Below are 13,938 nucleotides of genomic sequence, written 5' to 3'. Positions count from 1 at the left end.
AGAAGGCATGGGGGTTATCAGTCCTACTCATATTAATTTTTGCTCGTTTTGAGTCTGACTTGGCTATTTATTGTAACTTCTGTTCGTTTTGAGTTTCATTTATTTATTGATAGTTGTTTATGGTAGTTTTACGCTTTGACAACTATTAGACTTTGTTTCCGCTCATTCTGTCTTTTTTTATTGAAAGAGTCCTTTTTATTCAAAATAATAATATTTAATATCTTTTCAGCTCTTTTTCTATAAGAATCCATAGTATATGTTGCTATTTGTATGTTGGAGAAACGTTTTCGACAATCATTAATCCTGACACAAACAGTGCTTTTTTAATTTAATTTTATAGCTTCCGAAGTTTACCTGAAAAATTAAACTTAATATTGCTCCCAAAATATCTCTGAACAACCTAGATACACTTAGCCTACACTCTTTGTATTTACTTAAACTGTAAGAGCAGAAGTAGCAATAGTAAAATCCTCAATAGTTTTAATTTATTACTATTAGTCGTTCTCAATATATTGCTGGGGTATCTTATTGGCAGCCGCAAACACAATGCCTTCACATTTATTTAAAGTAACATTTAGTTTTGAAACATAATGCTCCAGTTGCAAAATTGTGGGGTGGTGGTGAGGGGGTTTTAACATGCCTAATAAATAAGACTTGGTATGTGTGGTGGGAGGGATGCTAAAGACATAGTTACTGTACCGTTCTACTATGCTGAATAAAACCGTTGTCTCAAAACTTTGACTGGATGCGTTTGGAAAATGAAGGGGCTTGAGAGAAGGGGTGCGTGCACTCCAATCTCTTTTTACTCTTAAAAAGGAAATCAGAAATTTTAATTTTGAGTTGAATTAGCTCCTTTAAAAGTTTCAATGATATTTCAAGCTGTTATACAGTGGTGCTGCCTATTATATTGCTTATATGAGTAGTGACGGCCCTCTGCTTTTAAAATTAAATTATCGACTTATTTGTTGTTCTCAAGAAAAACATAGGTCGAAAAATCATTTTAATAGAGTATTAAATCCTCACTGAATTTCTAAGTAGCGTTCAAAAGCAAGAAAGAGAGATAGAGAGAGAGAGAGAGAGAGCGAAAAAGAGATACAGAGAGAAAGAGAGAGAGTAATCTAGTGAAATCACACTTTAGATCAATTAAACCTGTTTGGACAGGATTTGATAAATTGTCGACTTATTTGTTGTTCTAAAAAAAATATAGGTCAAAAAATAGGTTCAAAAGCAAGAGAGAAAGAGAGAGAGAGAGAGAGAGAGAGAGAGAGAGAAAATGGTGGTTCAGGGTGACCTTGACGATTCGTGGCCCTCGGGGAAGTTATAACCTAGCAAATAACACAGCGTTTGCACTGGATTCTGATTATTAAATAATTATTCTGGGTCTTCTTTGTTTTGGCAAGGTGTTATAGGCTGACAAACCTTTTTTTAGCTAAGTTATCTCTTATAGATTGCTTCCCAATAGTGCTAGCAGGCATAAATATATAGAGTCGGAGGTAGTAGGTTTGAGAGTTTTTTTTACAATATTTTGACTCTTGTTGATGGAAAAGCATCACCAAGTGTGGAAAACCAAGATGGACCCAAGATTGCATAAAACATCTATTCATGCTGGAGGTCCTATAGGCATCTTGCTGTTCTGTGCTTGTTCACTTTCAAGTACTTTCACTAATATTCCTGGCTGTTTCTAACTTTCCTTCCTATGAGACCATGTGCCACTTCACAAAATATTTTCCTAAAATTATTTTATCTATAAGTAATGTAGGAGGCAATACTACAGGGCGAATACCTTTATTTGGGCACTAACGCTTGTCTATACTAAACTAGAGCATTGACCTACATAGCTAACCGTGCTACAACAGAGATACATCATTAGCGTAAGAGCATTGACCTACATAGCTAACCATGCTACAACAGAGATACATCATTAGCGTAAGAGCATTGACCTACATAGCTAACCATGCTACAACAGAGATAAATCATTAGCGTAATCCATCCGACATCTATTTTTCAAATACCTGTCGTAATTTAATCAACAAAAAAAAATAAACCACTTCATTTGATTCCAACCGGACTAATAGAATTTATGATATAGTATTGAACTTTACATGACATCATTAAAAGCATAGGCATAGTGTAACCGCTTGTGTCATCATATTCATAGGAATGATTGCTTATATCAACACTTCTATTAGAAGGAACTTATTGTCAACCATAACCCACCTGTAAGGGCCGCAATAACCCTTCCAAAATCCAAACTTTTGCCCCCCTAGCCTCAAAAAAGATTATGGGACTTAGAATTTTCGGAACTAAGAATTTTTGGGACTCAAATTTCTTATACCTGTGAACATTGTTTTTTGGATTTTTTTTTAGGTGGCTGCTTCTGTGGTACTCTTTGGATGGTCATCCACACTACCTAGTTTATTATACCACTTGTATCATCGTATTCATGGGAATGAGTGCTTATATGAACGTTTCCTTCAGAGGGAACTCAAGGTCATCCATGCCCCACTTCAAAGGCACACAATGACCCTCCCCATCCCATCTTCCTTCAAAAGACAATTTGGGACATATAATTTTTTGAGCTTAGAATTTCTGGACAAAGAATCAATTAGACGAGTGAACATGTTTTTTTATTTTTCATGTGGCTCCCTCTATGGTACTCTATGGATGGTCATTGACACAGCCTAGTTTATTGTATGTTTTAAATCAGTGTCTTTTGTAGATTGGATTGAAAAAAAGTGAAGATGAAATATTCCAAGAAAGTAGGTGGACTTGATTAAGTTATTGTTCCGTTGAATGCTGACAAAGACAAATATTTGAACTATGGAACAAGTACTAGTGGTAATAGCATTGGAAATGTATGCGTGCGTTGTCATGACAGTAAGAGATTAGATTACTTTGAACTCCCCAAAAACTTCAACCTTTATGACGGTGGGCATGCGAGAGTAGCAATTCCTGAGAAGTTAGTGCTCAAAGATAATGCAAGCCTGAAACTAATAGTTGACGATAAAGGTCAATAAATTGCTAATGGTTCTGGTAACACTTTATCTATTGATAGAAACTCTCGTCATCTTTCTGAAATTATTAATCAAATGAAAGTAAACGGAAAAAGAAAACCCTACTGCTGCATTAATGTCATAATGCATATGTTGTGTATGTGCTAAAACTGTAAACTATGAACAATCAATAAAGAGATAGAGAGAGAGAGAGTAATCAATTGACATCACACTTTAAATCAATTAAACCTGTTTGGGCAGGATTTGATAAATTGTCGACTTATTTGTTGCTCTCAAGAAAAATATAGGTCAAATAATCATTTGAATAGAGTCTTAAATCCTCACTGAATTTCTAAGTAGTGTTGAAATGCAAGAGACAGAGAGAGAGGGAGGGAGAGAGAGTAATCTAGTGACATCACACTTGAAATCAATTAAACATTTTTGGGCAGGATTCGATAAATTGTCGATTTATTTGTTGTTCTCAAGAAAAATATAGGTCAAAAATCATTTGAATAGAGTCTTAAATCATCACTGAATTTCTAAATAGTTTTCAAAAGCAAGAGAGAGAGAGAGGGGGGAGGGAGAGAGAGGGGGGGAGGGAGAGAGAGAGAGAAAGAGATAGTAATCTAGTGACAACACACTTTAAATCAAGAGAAAAAGAGAGAGAGAGAAAGAGAAAGATTGAGAGAGAGAGAAAGATCAATCTAGTGACATCAAACTTTAAATCAATTAAACCTATTCGGGCAGGATTTTATAAATTGTCGACTTATTTGTAATTCTCAAGAAAAATATAGGTCGGAAAATCAAAACAAGACAGAGAAATAGAGAGAGAGAAAGATTAAGAGCGAGAGAGAGAGAGGGAGAGAGAGAGTAATCTAGTGACATCAAATTTTAAATAAATTAAACCTGTTTGGGCAGGATTTGATAAATTGTCGACTTATTTGTTGTTCTTAAGAAAAATATAGGTCGACAAATCATTCGAGTCTTAAATCCTCACTGAATTTCTAAGTAGTGTTCAAGAGAGAGAAAGAGAGAGAGACAGAGAGAGAATAACTTATTTGTTGTTCTCAAGAAAAATATAGGTCGAAAAATCATTTGAGAGAGAGAGAAGGAGAGAGAAAGAGAGAGAGAGAGAGAGAGTAATCTAGTGACATCAAATTTTAAATAAATTAAACCTGTTTGGGCAGGGTTTGATAAATTGTCGACTTATTTGTTGTTCTCAAGAAAAATATAGGTCGACAAATTTGAGTCTTAAATCCTCACTGAATTTCTAAGTAGTGTTCAAGAGAGAGAGACAGAGAGAAAGAGACAGAGAGAGAATAACTTATTTGTTGTTCTTGAGAAAAATATAGGTCGAAAAATCATTTGAGAGAGAGAAAGAGAGAGAGGGGGGGAGAGGGAGAGAGAGAGAGAGAGACAGAGATAATAATCTAGTGACAACACACTTTAAATCAAGAGAAAGAGAGAGAGAGAGAGAGAGAAAGATCAATCTAGTGACATCAAACTTTAAATCAATTAAACCTATTCGGGCAGGATTTGATAAATTGTCGACTTATTTGTAATTCTCAAGAAAAATATTGGTCGGAAAATCAAAACAAGAGAGAGAAATAGAGAGAGAGAAAGATTAAGAGCGAGAAAGAGAGAGAGAATAATCTAGTGACATCAAATTTTAAATAAATTAAACCTGTTGGGGCAGGATTTGATAAATTGTCGACTTATTTGTTGTTCTAAAAAAAAATATAGGTCGACAAATCATTTGAGTCTTAAATCCTCACTGAATTTTTAAGTACTGTTCAAGAGAGAGAAAGAGAGAGAGAGACAGGGACAGAGAGAAAGAGACAGAGAGAGAATAACTTATTTGTTGTTCTCAAGAAAAATATAGGTCGAAAAATCATTTGAGAGAGAGAGAGAGTGAGAGGATTTGATAAATTGTCGACTTATTTGTTTTTCTCAAGAAAAATATAGGTCGACAAATCATTTGAGTCTTAAATCCTCACTGAATTTCTAAGTAGTGTTCAAGAGAGAGAGAGAGACAGAGAGAAAGAGACAGAGAGAGAATAACTTATTTGTTGTTCTCAAGAAAAATATAGGTCGAAAAATCATTTGAGAGAGAGAGAGAGAGAGAGAAACTTATTTGTTTTTGTCAATAAAAATATAGGTCGAAAAATCATTTGAGAGAGAGCGAGAGAGAGAGAAAGTATTTTTTTAATTTAATTTTACAGCTTTCGAAGTTTACCTGAAAAATAATACTTAATATTGCTCCCAAAATATTCTATCTAAGCTCTCTGACAACCTAGATACACTTAGCCTACACTCTTTGTATTTACTTAAATTGTAAGAGCAGAAGTAGCAATAGTAAAATCCTCAATAGTTTCAACTTATTACCATTAGCCGTCTCAATATATTGCTGGGATGTCTTATTGGCTGCCGCAAACACAATGCCTTCACATTTATTTAAAGTAACATTTAGTTTTGAAACATTATGCTCCAGTTGTAAAATTGTGGAGTGGTGGTGAGGGGGGTTTAACATGCCTAATAAATAAGACTTGGTATGTGTGGTGGGAAAGATGCTAAAGACATAGTTACTGTACCGTCCTACTATGCTGAATAAAACCATTGTTTCAAAACTTTGACTGGATGCATCTGGAAAACGAAGGGGCTTGAGAGAAGGGATGCTTGCACTCCAATCTCTTGTTACTCTTAAAAAGGACAACAGAAATTTTAATTTTGAATTGAATTAGCTCCTTTAAAAGTTTCAATAATATTTCAAGCTGTTATACAGTGGTGCTGCCTATGATATTGCTTATATGAGTAGTGACAGCCCTCTGCTTTTAAAATGAAATTGTCGACTTATTTGTTGTTCTCAAGAAAAATATAGGTCGACAAATCATTTGAGTCTTAAATCCTCACTGAATTTCTAAGTACTGTTCAAGAGAGGGAAAGAGAGAGAGAGAGAGAGACAGGGACAGAGAGAGAGAGACAGAGAGAGAATAACTTATTTGTTGTTCTCAAGAAAAACATAGGTCGAAAAATCGTTTGAAAGAGAGAGAGTGAGAGAGAGAGAGAGAGAGAGAGAGAGACATTATAGCCAGTATAGAGACAGTATAGCCATTACTCCTTTCTTCCTTTGATGATTTATGTTGAACGGCAATTCTCTCATGACCCAGTTGTTACTATCCTCTTGAGGGTGTAGGTGTTCGTAACATCACAGGGAATATTTTCTAAGAGACGCCGGTATCTGTCATGTCATAGGGAAGTGTTTTCTAAACGAAGCATTTTTAAAATACCTAGGGTTGTACGGAAAAACCTACGAAGGCCCCCCAAAATTAGGATTTCTTTGGTCGTTTTGTAATAAGTTTTGAGTTTTACCTAATAGAGATTGTTAAAAAAAAACCTCAGGGGCTCGCCAAATCAGGATTTCTTTGGATGTTACGTCATAGGGTTTGGGTGTTTAAAGAACCAACGAGGGCCCCTTCAAATCAGGATTTCTTTGGTTGTTATATAATAGGTTTTGGGTTTTTAACTAAAAGACAGTTATTAACAAAAAAAAACCACAGGGGACCACCAAATCCAGATTTCTTTGGATGTTACATCATATTGTCTGAGTGCTTAAAAAACCTACGAGACCCCACAAAATCAGGATTTCTGTGGTTGTTATGTAATAGGTTTTGGGTTTACCTAATAGAGAGTGTTTACAAAAAAAAACTTCAGGGGCCCGCTAAATCATAATATCTATGAATGTTACATCATAGGCTTTGGGTATTTAATAAACTTATGAGACCCCACTTAATCAGGATTTCTTTGGTTTTTATATAATAAGAAATAATTTCTTCAGAATTTCTTTGGTTCTTCCGTAATAGGGTTTTGTTTAATTTTTGTTGTTACATTATAGAACGTGTTAGAGTCCACTAGTCAAGTGGAGAATTTTTTAAGACTTTTTCTTCAATATATTTTTCAAGAGGTTTCAAAGCGTTCGAAAACGTATTTTAAGACATTTTTCTTCAAGACTTGTCAAGATTCGAAAACATTTTTAAAGATATTTTTCTTCAAGATGTTCTTCGAGACGTTTCAAGACGTTTTTTAAGACATTTTTCTTCGGGGGCGTTTTTCCAGAGGTTTCAAAACATTTCAAGAGGTTTTAAAGATATTTTTAGGACGTTTTTCAAGACTTTGCAAGACTTTTTTTTAAGATATCTTTCTTCAATACGTTTTTAAAGACGTTTCATGACATTTCATGAAGTTTTTGTAGGACATTTTTCTTCAAGACGTTTTTTCTTCAAGGTTCCACTGCCTGTTACGGATTAGGAGATTGTTTACTTATGTTAAGGATAACACAATATCGTGTGACATGCTAGACTTCAGGGGCCGTGAAGAATTCCCGGTTGTAACTGGGAGTAGCACACATGGGGGCTGTTACATACGTAAACTTGTATTTTACGTAATAGGATATTGTTTACGTATCGCTTGTGATAATCCGCATTGTTTACGTATCGCTTGTGATAATCCGCATACAGGGAGACAATCGATTACGAAAAATTGGTTACATTTGAAGCACACTTGCTTCTTTCAATCTTATTAATTTTCTAACGTGACTTAGACAGGTTAAGTTACATAGAAGATGTTACATAGCTTTGGTGTTAGATATGTCATTGAGTTAACGATTACTTGACGAAGTTCCGTCTTTGAAAAAGAAATCTAAAGAATGAAGGCTTTTATACACACAAATTTTATTAATAAAATATATTTACAATAATTATTGAAACACAGAAAAAGCAGTTAAAAAACAATAAAAGAAAAACAAATCGTTAGAGAATATTTTTAAGAATATTTTCTAAAATTTATGCAATATAATTTATATTCATTTAGTTATACTTATTAAAATTCTTCCCCCACAGGAAAATAACGTCCCCGTCTTTTTATTCTAAGTATCTGTATTATATTTGTTTCCAAGGTTATTCATTTTGTTCGATCCTTTGATCATGTGGGTCAATAGGTCTCTAATGCTGGAATTATCTTGCAAACAAGTTGGTCTTTCGGTTTGATTAGAGATTGCTGAAATAATTAGCAGTTAACCCACAAGTTCATGCTATGGATTTATTAGCACCAGTGTCTCTCCAACACTATTTGATTTGTTCTGCCCGTATTTGTCTTATGAAATTTGCATGCCCCTTTCGATCGAAATGTCCTTATGGGACACCACCAAGGATGTTTGGTTAAATAGCCCTTATAAGACAAATCCACACTTATTCTTGTCTGCAGAAAACATGTCTCTATTTTCCATATCTAGTGTAAAATGCAGGGTACCCGTAACGGCCTTGGTACTAAAAACGAATTTCCAAGAAACTATAAAGAAAGAAATTTCAGCTTGACTCTCCTGGCTCTCTTGGTCTCTTGGTCTTGGTCTCATTTGCGCTGTACTGAAAACTAGATTGGTGGTTCAAATTAAAATTTTAGGAAAGTGTTTTTTCTATTCATTCATAAAAATTATATTTAAAAGAAATTTAGACAATTTTTTTTAAATAAAGTAGAATTATACCACAAATAGATGGGGTACTGATGTCCTTCAGCCCATCCCCCTCAAAAAAGGAAAGAAAAAGGCGTTTCCAATATAAACAAATCTTGAAATTAATTGTCTAGATATTTCAATATAGTGACATCAAATATCAACATGGAATATCAACAACACAAATAACGAAATTGAAATCGATCTTGAAAATATTTGAACATTAGTACTTCTTCTGCTCTTTAGTTACAATTCAAAAGTAAATTGAAAGAATACATTTTTTTTAGCCGTATCTTACCACGGACGGTTGAGTGAAAAAGTTTCCGCAAAGACCACATACTGGGCTTTATACATTTTTTCAATTAAAATAGAACTCTGAATTCAATAAGACAACCTTTGAGTTGAAAGATTCTGACCTTACCCCGGAAGCTTTATTTTTGGATATTAGTAAAGCTTTTGAGTCTTTGACCCATCGAATTCTTCTTTAGAAACTATCCCTTTGTGGTATAAGATCAAATACATTCTTTTGGTTTGAATCATATCTTTGTGGTAGGCTTATTACAACTGATCTGCTTTTTTGAAGCCCTTCTGAAGTAGATTATGGCGTCCCTGAGGGATCTGTTTTAGGCTCCGTTCTATTTCTGATTTATGTTAGTGATCTGATTTCGGTAGTCAAAAACACCAGGCCTCTAGCATGCTGCAAGCTGTGTCATCCTGATGTTCCTTCGTGTTCCAATACTACTTCTAATGAAGACCTTCTCGTTACTTTTGCAGATGACACCACTCTTGGAACTCTTGGGAAGACGGAATGTGATATCAGGTCTTACCTTTTGGCGGTATTCTAGAGAGTAATTTCATGGTTTGATGTAAATTACTTGGCCTTGAATGTTGGCAAGTCATATTTTCTTATTTCTTCTCGAATTGGTAAAACTTTCCGTTAGTTTACACACCTTCAGGTGTCACAAGGCTCCTTGTGAAGACCAGATAATCTGATGGTCCAGATTCTTGGTATTTTGCTTTATGAAAAAATTTATTTAAACACCTTATAGCCATGATTAAGGTTAAGGTCTCACGGAGCATGTGTATCATTCGAAAACTCGGACATGCATTTCTTGGATCTGTTCGGAGGCTTTTTTCTGCCTTGTCCAGTCATATGTTTTGTATTGCCCCATTTTATGGATGTCTACTGTTCCTTAGACACTTTGACTACTTTCTGTCGTCCATAATACAGTACAGCGTCTGGTTATGGACACTAACCGTCCTTCACCAAAACCACTCGTAAGCCTACAGTCTATTTACATTCTTTCTTGTGCTTTTTTGTCTCTTCATCTGCTTCATGGCCATCTTCCGAAATCTCTTCAAAAATCTCCAGTGTTTGTTCCTGATTCAACTCCACATAGCCTTAGTTTTTCACATAATATCTGAATTCCTCCTACCACTTCTATACGGTCAGATTTCAATCCCCTCATTGCTTGTCAACAGGTCTGGAATTCTCCTTTTATCCCTGACCATGAAGCCTTTCGATGGTGAATATGAATATTTTATTTCCAATCAGTATTTATTGGCAAATAAAAAAAAACCCTGAACTCTGAAAAGCTCAAAGCTTTCCTTTCTGAGCTCGAATCGCATGAGTTTGTTGTGAATTTCATGACCTTTACACCCTCCCCCTTTCTTCATCTCTGCTCATTCCGATATAATTTTTCCTATGATGGGTCAATTGAAAAGTTAGTAGCGGAAATAAGTTTCTGGTAAACATTTTGACATGTTCTTATTCTTGAATAGCGGTAAAAAATACTATGCAAGAAAAAAAGAGCCTATATTTGATTCATGAGTGGGATGAGGGAAAATAAGAAATCTTCCTAAGAGACCAAAAGGTGGAAATTCAAAAAATTACATTTTCTGGATATTGCTTCAAATTTCTTAGGGAGAGGTTGTCCCAGTGATCGATCTTGGGGTAGGAATACTTCTTTATATGAGTAGTTTTTTTTTTTTTTTGCCCAGACTTCTATGGTTTTAGTTATTAAGCCTCACAAACAGAAAGAATTTCCTTTATACAATACAATGAAGTACAATGAATAATCTCCATAACATTCATATCGAATATTGAAAGTGGAAATATCGATATGTCAGTAAATCGGCAAATCTAGACATCAGCCAACACTAGTACTCGCAATTTGCATTCCAACACTCTTGGAATGCAATTTGTTCAGAGAATACTATGAACCCCACTTTCCCTGATAATGATTTTTAACTGGAGTAAATGATCCTATTCAAGAAGGAGCCGAGAATGACATAATGATTTTAATTTAGACAGAACTTTCAAGCAATTAAAAAGAAGAAGTAGGATTTTAACACCCCAATCAGGAGATTTTCACGAGACCCTTTCTTCCGAAAAAAGTGACACTTCTGAACTAGCACCTATTTCTGAACTCCAAAAAAATATAGGAAGCTAAATAATAATTGCTTAATATTCATCATGATTTTAAAGCTTCTACAACCGCTGTATTATCTGCGTCTTCTATGTCCTACTAGATTACCATGTAGAAGACATGTCGATAGACATTTTTATCAAAAAATTTCATCCGTTGACCGATTACATAGACATATTATACTCATAATAAAATAAGGCGCAGCATGCAAATTGGCGAGCTCTTTCCATATTTTCTTCCATATCAACAGCAAAGGTTTCATAAGTTGATTGAGGCATGCAAAAACAGCTATTTATGTCTGATTGTCTTTTATCATTGATTGCCACCATTACAGTCAGCTGTTTCCCTTCTGGCGAACTGCAATTCTTTTTCTATATTGTTTAATATCTTTTCGGGTAATGAACAATGATTCATTAGCATGTCTGGTGCTCACCAATCAAATTCAATTTCTGACCACCTCCTATAAAAATTTTCAAAAGTATTTAAGTCCATTTGTTATGTTAAAAAAAAGAAATCAAATTAGCGTCAGAATATCTACCACTGCTTTGCCATCTATTATGATAACACCCTCTAAATTGTAATTAATTTAATAATAAATATTTTGGTTCAATTTGCACTCGAAATCCATTGAAATTTCTACTTTTCCAAAGGTTCGCACCGGGCAGAAAGACAAAAACATTGCAACTTTATTACCATATTTTATTTTAATCATCATCTTCCTCATCATCATCTTTTATTATTCCAAGTCTTTTAGCCACAGACTTCACTGAATTGATCACTTCTTCCTGAACAAGATTAAAGCTCATGGCCAGCAAGGCAATTCCAAAGAGGAGGTACAACGAGCAGAGGGCTATACTGACTTCTACATTTTCTTTTACTTTTTGAGCAGGAACAAAATCACCAAAACCAATCGTTGTCAATGTTACGAAACAAAAGTATGCTGAATCTAAAAAGTTCCATTGCTCCCAACCAGAAAACAGCGTAGCTCCGCCAAATATATAACCTACTACAAGTAGGATACTTAGCCAAATAGGCACTGGCTTAGCGACATGAGTTTCACTATCATCATACGAGTAATCATCGTAGTAATCATCTTCAAAATAATAATCATCCTCTGGCAGGCGAGCAAGTCTGTCACTTTTATCACTATCATTTCGACTACTTCTATGAATTCCAGGCTTTGGAACTTTATAAGGGAGTTCTGTTGTTGTCTTATTGTCAATGGTAGTGGGTTGAATTTTAATATGTTCAATCATATCTTCTCTTGAACTAAGACCATTCTTATCAAGTGCGTATTTATTGAAATATCCAGTTAATCGTGTTTCATCAAGAATGACTGGAGATCGGGGCCCTAGAAATAAAAAAAACTTTGTTACTGATACACTTGAATTCAAAATGATGGCGATAAATGGTATTGGTTGTACATAATTGTATTGAATTTGCCTAGATGTTTTCATGCTACATGAATTCTAACTTATAAAACATTATAAACAAATATAATATTATACAATTATTATAAAATTATAAAACAAAATGTTTTGTTGCGAGAGCAACAGTTTGGTTTTGTCATTTTTTTTTCTTAGCACCCCGATTTCAGCTTATTCCTAGAAAGTAGTAGGGGTCAAACCTCTGCGGTTTTTATAGAAAGTGTGAATCTTAGGCCGGATTGATGAATATGACTTTGCATTTTGGAAAACTTCGCAGAACTCTTGACTGGGTCCAAAAAGGATGGTTTTTGTTTGTCCTTGAGCCAGAGCCTGTAGTGTGTGAAGTGAAGTGGAGTTTTATAGCCTATGTCAGAGAGAACTATCTGAAATTATGCAGTCTAGCTTTTATTTCATCAAACCAGTTTCTGCTTTCGAGTGGAAGCTCCGTTCTAGCAGGCAAGCAGGTAGGCATCAGTTTCCAATTGAAAATGGACTAAAACCTATAAGTTTTAAATATATGCGGCAATTACCCAGCCCCACAGCCAATATATCTTCTATGAATGATCAACAGAAAAATTTACAGAAACAAAAAATGGGGACCGAAATGCTGCCATCTACTGTTTTTACCGATTTCTGATCGTCATTTCAGCTGCGTTTATCATTCGGTAATACGCACCTGGAATTGCGGTAGAGAAATTGTATCAGATGGGTCTCTTAAACTTTAAAAGTTCTCTCATTGCTAAATAAATTAGAGTTTATCCTTTGCTCCTTTCTTAGTTATAACGTTACAAACTTGGCTTACGACAAAAAAGTCAGCTTTTGAACTAAGACAGATAGTTTTTTTTTTCAACGGCAGTCGATAGCTTTTTGATGAGCTTATCAAAGTATATGTCATTCATTTTTTTGGTAGAAAAATTTCTTCACGAGATATACCAGTTTGAAAGCTTAAAGGGGTTGACAACTTCAGTAGTAAGGTACAAGCTGAAACCAAAAATAGGCCAATACCAATTGTGACACATATAGGGGAATTTTAAGCAACAGTCGGCTGTTAACTCATAATCATCTTCGACAATGAGGGGATCACATTCTTTGCTAGTTAGTGTACCTATTATTTGTTTCCGGTGTATTTGATGGTAAGACCAATTTGGATCGAGTGGTAAGACATGTAGGGGCCTTGTAAGCAATAATCGGCTGTTAGGCTACAATCATCTTCAGTGATGAGGGGTTTGTAACTTTTGCTAATTACAATGAGGGGTTTGCAGCTTTTGCGAGTTGGTGTACTTAGTATTTATTTTAAGATCCTTACAGATTAACAAGTTCAGCGTTTAATCGAAGCCAGGAAACAAAACCAAAGTGTTACTCTTCTAACAATTTACTCGGTGAAGCCGAAAAAAGGTTGCAGCAACACCTTACGTTGTCCATGCAGCATAGATCTAATTCTATTCTGTTTCAGATAAAATATGAAGATAGGTGTATACGAGGCATTTAAACCTCGTAGCATAGGTTTAAATGCTACGAGGAGTAGGGGGAACATATTTTTGCTCGATGAGACTGGATACAAGAAGTGGGCTCATAGCCTTGGGATT

At 34.9% G+C, this 13,938-nt stretch overlaps 1 protein-coding gene across 1 annotated transcript in view; it reads right to left on the bottom strand.

Moving 5' to 3' along the window:
* Window positions 1–11,496: 11,496 nt before the first annotated feature.
* The window catches only part of LOC136028185 (uncharacterized), a 44,568-nt gene continuing 42,126 nt past the window's right edge, over window positions 11,497–13,938 (bottom strand). The window contains exon 7 of the mRNA XM_065705888.1: window positions 11,497–12,276. Coding sequence (XP_065561960.1) covers window positions 11,630–12,276 — 647 coding nt within the window. The 3' untranslated portion in view covers window positions 11,497–11,629. The remainder of the gene's footprint in view (window positions 12,277–13,938) is intronic.

Source organism: Artemia franciscana, chromosome 6 (genome assembly GCF_032884065.1).
Source record: "Artemia franciscana chromosome 6, ASM3288406v1, whole genome shotgun sequence".
In the NCBI taxonomy this organism is placed as follows: Eukaryota; Metazoa; Arthropoda; class Branchiopoda; order Anostraca; family Artemiidae; genus Artemia; species Artemia franciscana.
The sequence above is the reverse complement of the archived record's forward strand: the minus strand, read 5'-3'. Positions and strand labels throughout refer to the sequence as shown.